Here is a 13994-nt window from a genome sequence, read left to right on the forward strand (position 1 = left end):
TTACTGACCTCCATGTGTGAGAAGGAGGAAAGACTGTGTCCCCAACATCTGGCTCTGCAGCAGACAGTAATGGTGATGCTGTGCTTATGAAGGGTCCATCTGCTGCTCTATCTGACTCTCAAAGCAGGTCACCCTTCTATCTTTGCTATTTTAGCATCACATTCATTGATCTCTGACTGTAGTCCACTTGTTAACCAGAAGTCACTCACAGGTTGATTGTTTCTACAGAAAGCTACAGCTGTTGTGGTCCAAGTTGACTGTGAAGGCAAGGACTGATGTTGCCTGAAATGTATTAGAGCTTGTTTCTGACCACAGACCAGCCAAGGCTCGGGAAAAGTAGACAAAGCCTCAGTGGAGATTATGCGTGCAGTTGTTCTGTGTGTGTTTGCTTATGTGTGTGTCTGACACTGCCTTTGTCCTTGATCTAAGTCTAGAACACAAGAACATGAGCTTTTAGAAAAACATTATATATATTTTATGCCTGGGGAAAGCAGAGCATTTACTTCTTTCCCAGACTCTTCTCTAAAGAGACCCATTAGGAAACAGGGCTGTGATTCAACAAGTAGAGATCTAAGAAAATAGGGCTACTATTGCCCTGCTGCTATTTGCCACAGCCTGACCTCCCTGAACCTGTATGTCTTGCATTTAGAAGACTGAACATCTATCATGTTAAGGAAATAGATATAACCCGTCATGAGAACAAGGATTACATGATGAGATTACCAAGCAACCCGTGCAAAAGCAAGAAGAGGTTCCCTGTCCTAAAACGTGACTTCAGAGACACCCAAGTCAGTGAAAATTCAAACAGATAAGAAATGAGAACTAATAAAACCTTTACTCTGCAGTAAATCCAGTACACACAGGGATAAAGATAAGTCACTCCCATGCTCCAGGGCATGCCCTCCTGCCAGGATGAGGGAATTTCCTTTGAGACTTTTCATGGCCCTCCAGCTTTGATACTGTAATGCAGTTGTGTAGGCTGTGGTGTAAGGAAGGTTTCTGTCTTCTAATGTATAACAAACAGGCAGGGAAAGGAAATTGGACTACAGGATCCTTCTCGCAGCTTTCATTCAGGGAATTGAAACTGATAACAAAAAGTTTGTTTCACTGAGGATTCAGCAGGGTTGGACTGAAAATAGAAACCAGGTATGGTTTGACATGGTATCTCCTATGAAGAACAGTGAACAGTCATTAGGAAGCTTCCTGCCAGGAGTTATCAGCCTCCCATGAATATAATACTGAAGTAAAAATGGAACATGTGGTCACTAGTGGGAAGATAAGTAGAGCCTTAAGAAATGACCAAATTCCCTGGCCTGGTATAAGCACATAAGTGCAACCATTAAGGCTATTGGTGGTGAAACAGTGTAACTCCAATATTGCATGCTGCCGGTTTTTTTAGAGCTGCAGGTTTGGCTGCTGAATGAAGGATCTAAAGATCCTGGATATCTATAGAAAACTTCCTGTTGCTTTGAGAAATCTTTAAATAGAATTTCCTATCTACTATGGTCTGGTGTCATCTGAAATTCAGTAAATTCTGGGATTCCCTCACTTACTGGATTTTTATTATCAAAACATGATGAACTTGGATGCTGTCCTCCATGACTCCACCACACACTGTAGGGTGTTACAATTAGAATTTCAGAACCCAACTCAGTAACTGTCCTTCTTCGTGGAGCAGTTTCCTAGTGGCAGGAATTGAACCATGACCTCTGGCTTTTACTGCCTGAGCCCCTTGTTGTCGAAAGATCTGGTGCCAGTGGTAGCATTCAGCAGCTGGTATTGGCAAGGAACTTCATGTTCCCTAAAGAAAGAGACAGTCCTTTGTACTTGATGATATGTGTAGATCTGACTTATAAATTAGCCTAGGCCAGTCTGGTTTTAGGGTATCTGATGCTTTTGATATTTTCAAAGTGCAAGAAGTACAGCACACGCTTTTTAGTAGAAAGGGCAATGGATTTTGCATGCATTTTACTGGGGGTTTTTGTTTGGGGTTTGTTTTTTTTTCATTCAGCAAGTTGAATTAAAGGAAAAAAATAGAAAGGGTCTCCCAGGATGGTGGGGGATTCTCACAACAGCCAGTTCTAATGTTGACAGCTGTACTCTGCGGTGTTAGCAATCCCTTCCTAGTGGGATTGCTGCCTGTTGGGCTGGCTAGCTGCAAACTACTGGAGGACAGTTGTGTGACAGCCTAAGAGGTGGGTGCATGCAGGAAGGAAATGTGTCCCATAAAATCAGTGTAGCCTTTGTTTTGCTCTTCTTGGGACAGAAGATGCAATGAAAGTATAATTACTTAATTCAAGCTCATCAGAGATGTGCATTACCATAAGCATGATCTTAAACCCACCTTCCTTGTGTATGAGATATGAACTAGTTTAGGGCAGAGGATAGTTTGAAGCACTCTTAAGCAGAAGAAAAAGAAGTCATTCATCATATAATTCTTGTTTTTAAAAGTAATTTTATTCTTCAGAGTCTGTTAGAAACTGGGCCTTCACAGAGCCTCCCCCCTCCATGTGGAAGTTTTCCCCCTTGTATGCCCTGAGCAGTAGCTCAAGAGGAGTTTAAGCTGACACCCAGATGTCTTTCTTGCTCTCTGCTGTCAGGGATCTTTGGACAGCGGTTGGAGGACACCGTACAGTACGAGAGGAAGTATGGCCAGCGCTTGGCCCCACTGCTGGTGGAACAGTGTGTGGATTTTATTCGGGAGCGAGGTCTTACAGAGGAGGGGCTCTTTCGGATGCCTGGACAAGCCAACCTTGTCAAAGATCTACAGGATTCTTTTGATTGTGGAGAGAAACCCCTTTTTGACAGGTGAGTTGACATCACCAAATTCAGGCTAGTGTGTCTCTGACATGTAAAATCTGCCAGGAATGTCCTTGCAGTGGCTATTCTGGCTTACATGTTCTTTCCACACCATCATTCTCTTTATTTAAAGTGCTGATGGAGCTTTCTCCTGCATGGTGTTGAGTGTGGAGGCCTTAGCTCAGTGCTTGAGCAAAGGGAAAAATGGGCTCATTAATCTATATGGAGCTACTCTAGTGTTTCAGCTTAAGCTTATGTTGAATGAAAAGCATTGCTAGATTTGGGTGCAGCATACTGAGCAGTTGGTGGGATCCCATCATAGAAGGGGGTATGACAGGGTTGAACTAGATATTTCATTGCTTTCAGATGTTGCATTCTCCCTTGTCACAAACAGCAGATCTGCCTGGGGCAAAAGCTCAACTCTTCCTTTGTCACCAGGTTTCAGAATAGTCACCACCATCTCACACATCATCCCTGTTATACTAGAGGCTGTTATGCTCAGCTTAGTATCAGTTCCCATGGTAAGAGCATCAGCCCTGTCTCTGAGTGCTCCATCCAAGGGCAGTGAGGGAAGGGGCAGCTCTCAGCTCTGCTGTCTCTATGTTGGCCCTGAGCCCAGGCAGTCAAATAATCAGAAAGGTGAATGCTCTTAGGGCCCTTCCAGTCAAATCCTGTCCATACCCTGTAACTAACATTTCCTCTACTGTGTCACGTGTACATGCTGCCCAGAGTGGAGGTCAGCATTGTGCTAACCTTAATTATGCTCTGTGAAATAGGGCTGGACCCTAACAGAGACCTTGAACTTCAGGGATATTTGGATCCAAGGCCATTTTGCAGATCTGGCCTGATCCCTATCACAGGTCCATAAGTGAGATCGGATCTGGGATCTTGTCTTGGAGAACTGGCATGATTTCTTGCTGGAACTCACTAGCACCATTTTTCCAGGTGATGCAGGTGGCATCTGGTATATTACCAGCACATTAACCTTAGGGGATCACTTCCTTTGGACCTGCAACCAGTCTCAACATTGCCAATAACTTCCCTGCCTGCTGCTCCAGGAAGAGCTAGAACTCTCCTGCGTGGGCAGAAACAGTATTTGGTCTCATCTTGGGAAGAATATCTTTGGAGTTTATTTGGAACATTCTTCTAATTCTTCCCTTCCCTCAGCTTCCCAGACCACCCATCCTCCTTTCTTTGATTCTTAACCACAGACAGTATTTGCTCCCTAAATGAATGTGTCAAACATTGAGAAATATTTTCATGAAAAAATAAGTTTGAAATCATTAAATTGTTTCACTTAATCTTTTCTTAAAAAAAAAAACCCTTTGTATTTTTAACTGAATATCTGGGTGTTCTAGTTCAGAATTAGAATTACCTTAATTGAATGCTTATACTATGGAATAGGAGTATCCATGGAAGGAGTTAATTAGGAATGACAGTTTCCATTTCTTGTTTTACTTTACTGTGATCTGTACTAAATTCATTGCTACAAAGATAAGCCAAGCCTCCACCCAGCATTTTTAAAGCAGAATAGACTCATAGAATCCTTTGGGTTGGAAAGAACCCTAAAGACGATCTTGTTTCAAACCCCTGCCATGAGCAGGGACACCTTTCACTAAACCAGGGTGCTCAGAGCCCATTCAACTTGGCTTTGAACACTTCCAGGGATAAGACATGCACAGCTTCTCTGGGCAACCTATTTTAGTGCCTCACCGCCCTCAGGTGCAGAAAGCACCTTTATTTCCATAGGCATTTGCAGTGGCTCTAAATAGATCAGTGCTAAGTCTCCCTTTAACTAGAGATCTCCAGAAAGGAATGCCTACCTTTCAGGTAGTTGATGTGTGATGTGATAACTGAAGGTTCAGTACAGAATTAAAGGAAGCAAGCCTGGAGTACCTGACTGGTATGATAGTTGAGGGTCTCCCAGTTATTGCCTTTTGCTTTTTCCACCGTGTCTACTGCAACTTGCAGGCCCAGCTCTCTGGTCTTATATATATATAGTCTATCTTATGTATATGTGTAATCAGAGACAGCAGCAAGGGAGAGGCAATTACATTCTGGCTAAGTGAAATGTTCCTCCTCCTAGCTGTGTAGTGTAACTACAACCATCCAGGTATGGTCTGAGAAACTTAGGCAACAGAAGTGTGAAATCCTTACGCTTCGTTCCAAAACACGTGTAGTGAAGGGAATATCCTTTCTTATTTCCTCATTGCAGTTAGCACTTGTAGGTGATCTTCCAGACACTTAGGGCCTCCCTGCCCCATGGTGGTTCAGATCTCTGTGATGACTGATAATTAAAATATTTATTTTTAAAAGGCCTGCTTTTCCAATTTAGGTTTTTAATGCACATGCATGTTCTTATGAAAGGCCAGGTGTTGCTGTTTTGGAAGCAACTACAGCAGTCTACTCCTATTGCACTTTCATGCCACTGCAGGTTTGGCTGGATTTCACATGGCATCATGGATGAAACAGTTACTGCAGCCAGCAGCCCTCAAGCTGTAGTCTGGGCTCTGCTGCTCAGTGATAGTCATATCCACCATCCGTGCCTGGAAGTCTACACTAAAGAAAAAAAAAAAAGAATAACAAATAACGGTACTGATCTCATTTGTGTAACGTTTATAATCAACTGAAGAAAGCCACTGTGTGAAACTGTGGTATTCTCAAATATGGTGGAGTTGTTTAATACGAATAGCTTTAGCAGGATGAGTAGCAAGTGGTAGCTGCTGACAGCTTCCTGTTGTAATTTTTCCAGTTTTGTTTTAGCCGTGTGTTCCTAAAATGCTTAAAAGCATACCAAGTAGAAGAGATTCAGATTCTGGATAGAAGAGAGATTTGAAGTTCCCTTGCCCAATGTTTATGATGTGTTCTCTTCTCTAAAGGCTGCCAGAATAATGGTGGGTAGGGAGGAGCTGGTGACAAAATATGTTTAGACTTCTACAGTGAAAAGGAGGTCATCTGCAATGATTAACAAAGTTGCAAAACAGGAAACTTGAAATGAGGGAGAGGTATTGCCATACACCAAAAGCTGGATAGCTGGAAAGGGAAGAACAGGTGCATCTTCATCTTGGTATCTAACACCTCAACCTCAGCTTAAATCAAAAGAAAGAAAAGAGGAAAATGAAGTTCTGAGATTGGGAAAGAAAATAAAAGCTGATAGCCTGTCATAACAGATGCACGAGGAAAGGCCAAATACCCCAGTCTGGGGGAGAGGATGTGACCTGTAAGCCGGGCAGCCATGCCAAATGGCAGTAGAGTTTCCTCCATTTTTGTTCCAAATGATTGACCCAGGACACCTGGGAGCCTGACCCATCACATGTATGTGTGTGCTGGCTCTGGGGAGTATCAGGAAGGATCAGTGGGAGGCTCAGAGGTTACATTTCATGGGATCAGGAGCAGAGCTCTATTACCAATGCTGTGTGATCACTGCACACTTGCCTGGACTGTATTGCTCGCATTCCTGATCCACATTGGCTGAGGAACCACAATGCCTCCCTACCTTAAGCAGTATCGTGGGCATATCCCTTCCACTGCCTGTGTTGCCTCAGGTGCATTTATATCTTGCCAAAATGGGAGATTTCCCTTGTTTCCAGGTAGACCCTCCTGTCTAGTACAAAAGTGTGGCAGAAGAGCTTCCTTCCATGTGCCTACTTTGTCCCTGTCCCTAAGAGCGACCTTGATGCACCCAAGTGAAAGGCACCAAGCTTTGAAATAGTGTGGGTTTTTAAATTTCCTTCCCTCTTCTCTGTTGCAGCAACACAGATGTTCACACTGTGGCGTCCCTCCTGAAGCTTTACCTTCGAGAGCTGCCAGAGCCTGTCATCCCCTTTGCCAAATATGAAGACTTTCTTTCTTGTGGACAGCTACTCTCAAAAGATGAGGGAGAGGTCAGTGATTCTTCCAATCTGCCTCCTTCTACATCAGAGGTTGTTCCCCAGACTCAGCGTAGTACAGGTTTTTCTCTCATCGTTCCTTGATCTTGATTTAAATCAATGAAGTCCCTGAGAACCTTCCTCTGAATTTTCTCGAGGCTGTGAATTGGGTACTATTATCACAGGCTACTGCTTGAAGCAGTTTTTTGAAGTCAGTCTTGTACCTGGTGCTTCTTCCTTCTAAGCAAAGCTGTTCTGTAGCATAATCAGCAAGAGATGCAAGGTAGAAAGGAGGTCTGGGTTCCTTTCCCAGCCTTTTTGTTGACTCTAGTAGCCTGTATGAAGTCCCTCCCTTATCCTGTGTTTTGCATTTTGTATATCAGAACAACACATTCTACTTTCCAGAGTTTTTGGTGCATAAGACAGTGATCAGTGCAATGGCCTTTGTATTTCTTAGAGGAAAAACACTACAAAAGACCAGGCTATGCAATTATCCCAAAATGGGGGGAAATAGTGCTATGAATACTTTGTCAGAACCTTCTTATGATATTCTTCTCTTTGGTTTCAAGGCAAGGGAAGGGGCTGACAAAAATCCTGAGGTCTGTAGCAGTCATGGAAATTTTGATTCACTGCTTGAGGAACAGGATAATTTACAATGTGATTGATTGATCTGCTTCATCCATATTGTTCTTCTTGTGTTGATACCTTAGTCCTTTGCTAACTGCAGAGGCATGTTGGATCTGGTCTGATGCGGTGGAACTGTGCCACCTTCCAAAACAACAATTTAAAGAAGCTGTAAGAGCTGTTACTGGTGTCTTTACTTTGCTAAAGAGGCAAAGGCCCAAGGGCTTGTAAGCTGCAGTCCACAGTTCTGTTTTCTGTGTGTGGTCTCAAGAGTGTGCTCATCTTTGTCTTTGGTGGGATTCTGTTCTTCACTGCAAGCCTGGAGTTCACCTTCAGTTCAAGTGGCAGAAGGTTCTGGGGAGATTGTCCTTCTTGATGCCCATACAAAGATGCTTGTTTGCATGTTTCAAATGTAGTGTATGTGACAATATAAGATTTTATGGTTAAAAGGCAAGTTTACTCTATACACTCAAATGATGCAACCTCTAATCTGCTGCAAGAAAGCAAATTTCTGTGCATGGCACCGTATATTACCACAGATGAATATGCATTTGCATCCCGGACACAGCCACATCAGTGTGTCACTGCACTAGTGCTGTCTTTTAATAGGTAAAGGTATGTGTCTACTAGCTCCAAAACTTGTTGATTTTCTGCCTTACCCTCAGTGAACTCAGGCATCTCTGCAGGGTACTGTATTACAGACCGCACAGCGGTTATTTCACAAGAAACAGCAGTACTTCTGAGGCAGTGGAGCTGGTTTCATTTTGGTCATAGGATGTGCAGACTGAGAAGTTTTGGATCCATTAAGCACTATTGCACAAGAGTAGAGACACTGCCAAATTGGGCAAACATAATTGTATATCACCGCTCAGCTTATTAACTACGTTGTTTGCCTGATTTTGCCTGCACAGGCTGCAGCAGATTGGGAAGCAACATCTGTGTTGCTTCTGTGGGAGCAAGGTCAGACTAAAATGACTTGTAGTGCAGAATTCTATTTGGATGAGAAAGGTGATGGGGAGCACTAGATAGCCAAAATGAAAGCTTACAAAATACAGCACCAGTCCTAGCACAGAGTTGTTTTGTTAAGCTGCTGTTGTAAACATAAGTAATTTTTTTTCTGTCAAGAAAATCTGGAACCTTAACAAGGGCTGTTTACTTTTTCAGAAAGGAAGGTGGAGTGCCCACACCAAGGGTGGAGATGCTGTACGTGCACAACAGCATGTGGGGCAGAATGTAGCACAAAGTCATACCTAGCCTGTGGGGCCTGACTTGCCGCCTCCCACATGGAAAATCCCCCTGCCTAGAAACTGTGGTTTCATTGAAACCATAATTTGTAACACATAATGATAAGCAGGGAATTTAGAAATCAAAACATTTTATTTTGTAGAGGTATTTTGAAATAAAATGTAATCTTATTGGTTTAGTTTGAAGTACTATTTTGTTTTCATTTTTTACTTGGAACTTGAAATATCAGTTTCTTTAATTTTGCACACCCACTCTCCCCCCCTCACCCAATACAGCCAGAATTGCTCAAGGCAAATTAACCATTCGAATAAAACTTTTGGCACCTCATGCTGCTACATTGTGATTGTGGATAGAAATTACTATGATTTTAGCTTGGCCTAACTCCAGCACTGCGCTAAGCTTTCCATTTTTCATTCAAATTGCTTTTCATCTCTTCATTCTGCATCCAACTCGTCTCTGGTGTTCAAATGCAAACAGAAACGTAACAGAGACTTTAGATTGTGCTGAGGTCTCCAGGTATCTCAGCAGGACTGCAGTATTAAAAAAGATTTTATTCTGATCCTGATTGATTTGGAGGAGGGATCAAAAATTAAAAACAATTTTAGAGAAAGAGAGATCTTCAAATTTTTAAAAACTCATTTGAGTCTGAGCTGACTTGGCATGGTAGTATTTAGCCTTCACTGCTACCTGTACTCTAGAGATGCACAGCAGTTCAGTGGATTGAACACATGGCTTTGAGGTTTTAAAGAGAGATCTGAATTTGGATGAGCATCTAAGTGTTGCTAGTTTTCCAGCCAAACTAGAAGCTCCAAATTGGTGCTGATCTGTTACACACATTGCAAAACCACTGGGTTTGGGATAATTCATTGGAAAGCAGCATTTTCAAGGAGGTAAGAGTTATCACTGCAAAATCCCAGGATGAATAAAAGTGCAGTGCTTCTGTTGCTTGCTGGGCTGCAGCCATAATTAGTGCTGTTTGTTAATTCAGCAGTTTCCAGCTTGTGTTTTCCTTTATGCTTTCGCTGTGATGTTACCAGGCTCAGCCTTCTGCCCTCTGCAGTTCAAGTGGTTGGTGGGTACAAATCTGTGGCACAGCTTATAAATGCTGCAGTAGGAGAGGAAGCTTTTTTTAACCTTGCAAGTGTTTCTACCTTGATGAATATGAAGATACTTTCTGTGTAATACTACGTTTGAGATTCCTTGTGACAGAGCATGGATGATAAATTTTTAGAACTTTTTCTTCTTTCAGGTAGCATATTGTACCTTTAGGTCATATTCCCTGCTGCTCAAAGCTGCCTACAGTTTTCTGTTCTAAAGCCTCCTCTTGCATCCAGTGGAGCTGTGGTATTTTAATTCAGAGCACTTGAAATACAGTGCCAAATACCATCTTGATTTCCTTATTTGAAATAAATTGGGTTACAGAGCAAAATTCAAGAGGGAATTAGGTCTGGTAGCTCACCTATTTCTAGTTCAAACTTGTCACTTGAAAAGTTGGTTGACCTGAAAAACTGACCTGAACCTTCACATCAGTAGCAGCTGTTCCTGATTCAAAAATTTTCAGAAGTTAAAAAAGAGGATTGTGATTTTCAAACGTGCTTGGCCTTTTATTGATGTCTCCATTGTTGTCCCTGTTAAAACAGCATGGTGTTTAAGCTCAGGAATTAAAAAAGGCCTGCTGCTTTTAAGAATTGTGGTTTAGGTTTTTACAAGAGAACTTTTTTTTTCTTTTCTGGGATGTACTGAATAAGGAAGTATCTATACATTTAGGACATTAAGGAGAAAGGCAGGAATAGAGACTGCTCTCTGGATCTTTCTGACTTATCTGGACCAGAGAAATCAGGAAGATCTTGCAAGAGTCTGGTCAACAGAATTCCCTCCCTAACAGTCCTTAATAAATGGAGGACAATTTGAAATGAATGTCCAACTGCACTTCTTTGGCTCAGAACCAGTTGCTTCTGGAATGTCTCCATCATTAGTTTGCAGCCCTCCATCATTCATTAGCAGCTATCACTCTTCATAAATGTGCTTCAGTATCTATTTTTCTACAAAAGGTATAGTTGTCCCCAAAATTAAGCAAATATCCAGGGCAACTGCAGCATTGACAGGAAGAAGCAAATGATACTTGGGATCGTAGCAGGACAATAGCCTTCTGAGTCAAAGGTTTTCATTATATGATTTAAGCAGCTTCAGAGTTTTAAGTCATTCATCCAGCTGATGTCTCATCTTACGTTTTAATGTGAAGACAGAAATTTTTTGAGGAAACATGTCCCAGGTCAGAATAACTGCAAATGGAAGTATGTAATTAAAAAAGGGGTAGTTGGAGTGTCATTTAGCTTTTTTAAGAAAAACTCTCCTCTGCTCAGTTGAGCATTATTGTGATGTATTTATACTGCACTCAATGCCTCAAAGTTTCAAATAGGCCACGTCCTGCAAAGGCACATCTGCTGGTACATTGCCACTGATGCCAGTGGGCAGGCTTTGAAGGCTGGCAGGCCTCACTAATTGAAGGCTCCTACATCAACCATTAAAGTTGACTGGAGGATTTCCACTGAGAACCGAATCAAGTTCCAGACATTGTTTTTTTTGGTAAGGCACAATGCAATAGATGACACCTCTTTTAAAACAAAGCGTCCTTGTGTTTTCATCTGTTGTGCAGCATTTGGCTATGGAAAGAGGATTTTACAATACTGAAGGAAAGTCACGTCTGCTTTGCAGCATTTACATTAATATCTCTCCTTCTTGTTTTTCCTGTCCCTCAGGGTACCCAGGAACTGGTTAAACAGGTGAAGAATTTGCCCCAAGCCAACTACAATCTCCTCAAATACATATGCAAGTAAGTGAAATTAATTAACACTTGGAAAAGTCTCTAAGTTTTGTGAGGCTGTCTTACATGCAAATAATATACTCTGAATGTATGAATATTCAGACATCACTAACATGTAAGTTACTACTCCTATAAAACATTCAGAGGTGAACGAACGGCCTGCCTGAAGGAAGCTCTTGGTTTATCCAAGAGCATCAGCCAAGCAAATTGCTGTCACCCGCAGCCTTGGCAGCAGACATGAATGATACCAACATATTATATTGTTTATTTCAGAAGCACTTACAGACCACTAAAGAAAGACATTATTTCTATGTACTGCACACTTGGGAGATTTATGACACAAACTGAGTAGCAGATGCAGTCAGAATAGCCAGTCTGGCATCTGCTCTGATTTGGAAGTGGGGTTAAAGTGGCTTCCTCTTGATTTCCAGGGACTCCACAGCCTTGTCTCCCCTCATCTCTGTGCTGATTCTCCCAGTTTTTGGGCTGCCTCTTTATCTGGAAGTTGGAATGAGATGATCTTTAAAGGTCCCTCCCAACCCAAACCGTTCTATGATTCTGTGATGTGTATTTCGTTAGATTCAAGCCCAGCCACAAAGCTCTTTTCACAGGCTGCTAGTTCTAGGACAAGGAGATGAGTGAAATGTCTTTTTAATTCTATCTGTAAGTGAAAACTAACCGAAGTCAATCTGTGTAATTGGAGAATTCCTATAAAAATGTGAAAAGCTGTCCTTTCAGACCTAGTAGAAGGCTGGATCCCTGCTAGATGGGTGCTACTGACAGAAACCATCCTGTCTTCTGTAGTTCATACACTAAAAGGTATCTGGGGTAATTACTGAGTATTTAGGCTGCATTAGTCCCTAGCATCATTTCAGGTGTCAGGGTTGTAGGAAAGTAAGATGAAACTGTCCCTGCCCCAGAATGCCTACAGTCTGAGAAGTGACTTACTTATTATTCCCCTTCTCCTTTGATTTATTTTGGGGGCTTTTCAAGGTTCCTCGATGAAGTTCAGGCTCACTCTAGCATTAACAAGATGAGTGTCCAGAACCTGGCTACAGTATTTGGACCAAACATATTACGTCCTAAAATGGAAGATCCGGTGACCATGATGGAAGGTAGGTACTGCTCTTGTGAGAAACCATAACAGCTGTGCTTTGGGGCTGTAGGTCATACATTTGTTGGTAGCTGATCAGTAGCTTCACAATCAGAACAAGTCCATCAGTGAAGGGGGTGTATTGGTTGGCCTCTCTCACCCCATTCACTCGTGGTCTGAGAGTGTCTCTCCACTATGTGGAGATGCCTCTGCCACCTGGAAACTCTTTTTGAACCTACTGCTAAAATGAAAGCTCACATTTTTCACAAAGACCATGCTTAAGTACCAAACTGCTATCATAGCAGTGATGCATTTCAGTGGTTATACAGCAACCTGTAGAGAGCATCCAGGCCACAAAGAGAGGACTGTAATTTTCGTTGTGCCACAGTGGCTATAACTAGGTGTCTTAGAAGTGTAGTTTTCTAAGTCAACTGTATATGGTTCAAAACTTCACAGAATCCAAGAAATAAGTTGAAAATCACTGTTGATTTCTGATGTAAAAATCTGAAACTTTAAAATCATCTGCTTCCATGGGTCAAGCAGGCTGACACTAGGGCTGAGAAGCAGCTCCTCTCCCAGATGGCACTGGAACACAAAACTACTGTAGTGCAAGCTTTAGTAGGGTCTTTGCATTGAGTTCTGTGGGATCTTGGCAAGCCTGCACAGATGTGCAGCAGCAGGCACAGATGGAGATGCTGTGCCCAGGATGTTTGAACTTGGCTCTGGTGCTGCTCCTGAGCTGTAGGGGACAGCTGATGAGGTGTTCTGCGTGACAAAAATCCTTCATAGAACACCAGTATTGACATGCTGTAGCAGCAGCAGTGCCTTTAGCTCTGCACAGGTGATGTGCAGATGTTGCCCACAATGGCAACTTACTGTAAGGACAATTTCAGAGCATGATCTGACATATTCTAGTTGTTCAGGGATTCAAAGCCTACCACAGAGATGTGGGTCATGTTATTAAGGGTAGATTTGAGACCTTCTCCTCAAAGTGTGAAAGGTACAAAAGTGCAGAAGGGGAGGAGAAGTGAGTGTGGGAGCAGATGCAGATTATTCAGTGTTAGAGAGGTGGGGACAGCTGAAATCAGCCCGTGTGTGATGCTGTGACTTCCCCTAGTGGCCACTGGGCCAGTGCTGGTACAGCTCTCACAGCCTGAGCCAACAGCGTGCTCTTTGTTCAGCTGGCACAGGTGACATGTCTGGGTTCAGTTCACCTCAGGCATTTCATTATGCAGTTCATCTGATGGCAGAGGTGCTTGCACTGTGTGTAGGTGCACAGGCGCCACACATGCTGTGGTCTCCTGGCCTCTCCTAATTATCATATAAAAACACTACAGTGATCTGACCTGGAATTCTGTATTGCCATTGATCTGACCTGTATAAAAATTGGGATATGTAGACTGGATTTTTTGACTTAATTATTATACTAATAATATATACTAATAACAACAGCAATAGCAATGTTTTATTTAATTTTTAGTCGAGGATAGAAGGTTGATTAGATAGAAATAACAGAAAAGTGGAAAGACTCAATAATTTT

The 13994-nt window shown here is 42.3% G+C and overlaps 1 protein-coding gene across 4 annotated transcripts in view; it reads left to right on the forward strand.

The window, feature by feature from the left end:
• The window catches only part of ARHGAP22 (Rho GTPase activating protein 22), a 150800-nt gene that overhangs the window by 123789 nt on the left and 13017 nt on the right, over positions 1 to 13994 (forward strand). For all 4 annotated transcript variants that reach the window (XM_050305597.1, XM_050305598.1, XM_050305599.1 and 1 more), the window contains 4 exons: positions 2601 to 2808; positions 6551 to 6683; positions 11297 to 11370; positions 12355 to 12476. In XM_050305597.1, the coding sequence (XP_050161554.1) occupies positions 2601 to 2808; positions 6551 to 6683; positions 11297 to 11370; positions 12355 to 12476 (537 nt within the window). The remainder of the gene's footprint in view (positions 1 to 2600; positions 2809 to 6550; positions 6684 to 11296; positions 11371 to 12354; positions 12477 to 13994) is intronic.

Source organism: Myiozetetes cayanensis, unplaced genomic scaffold, assembly GCF_022539395.1.
Source record: "Myiozetetes cayanensis isolate MyiCay16 unplaced genomic scaffold, myiCay2020 scf10, whole genome shotgun sequence".
Lineage (NCBI taxonomy): Eukaryota > Metazoa > Chordata > Aves > Passeriformes > Tyrannidae > Myiozetetes > Myiozetetes cayanensis.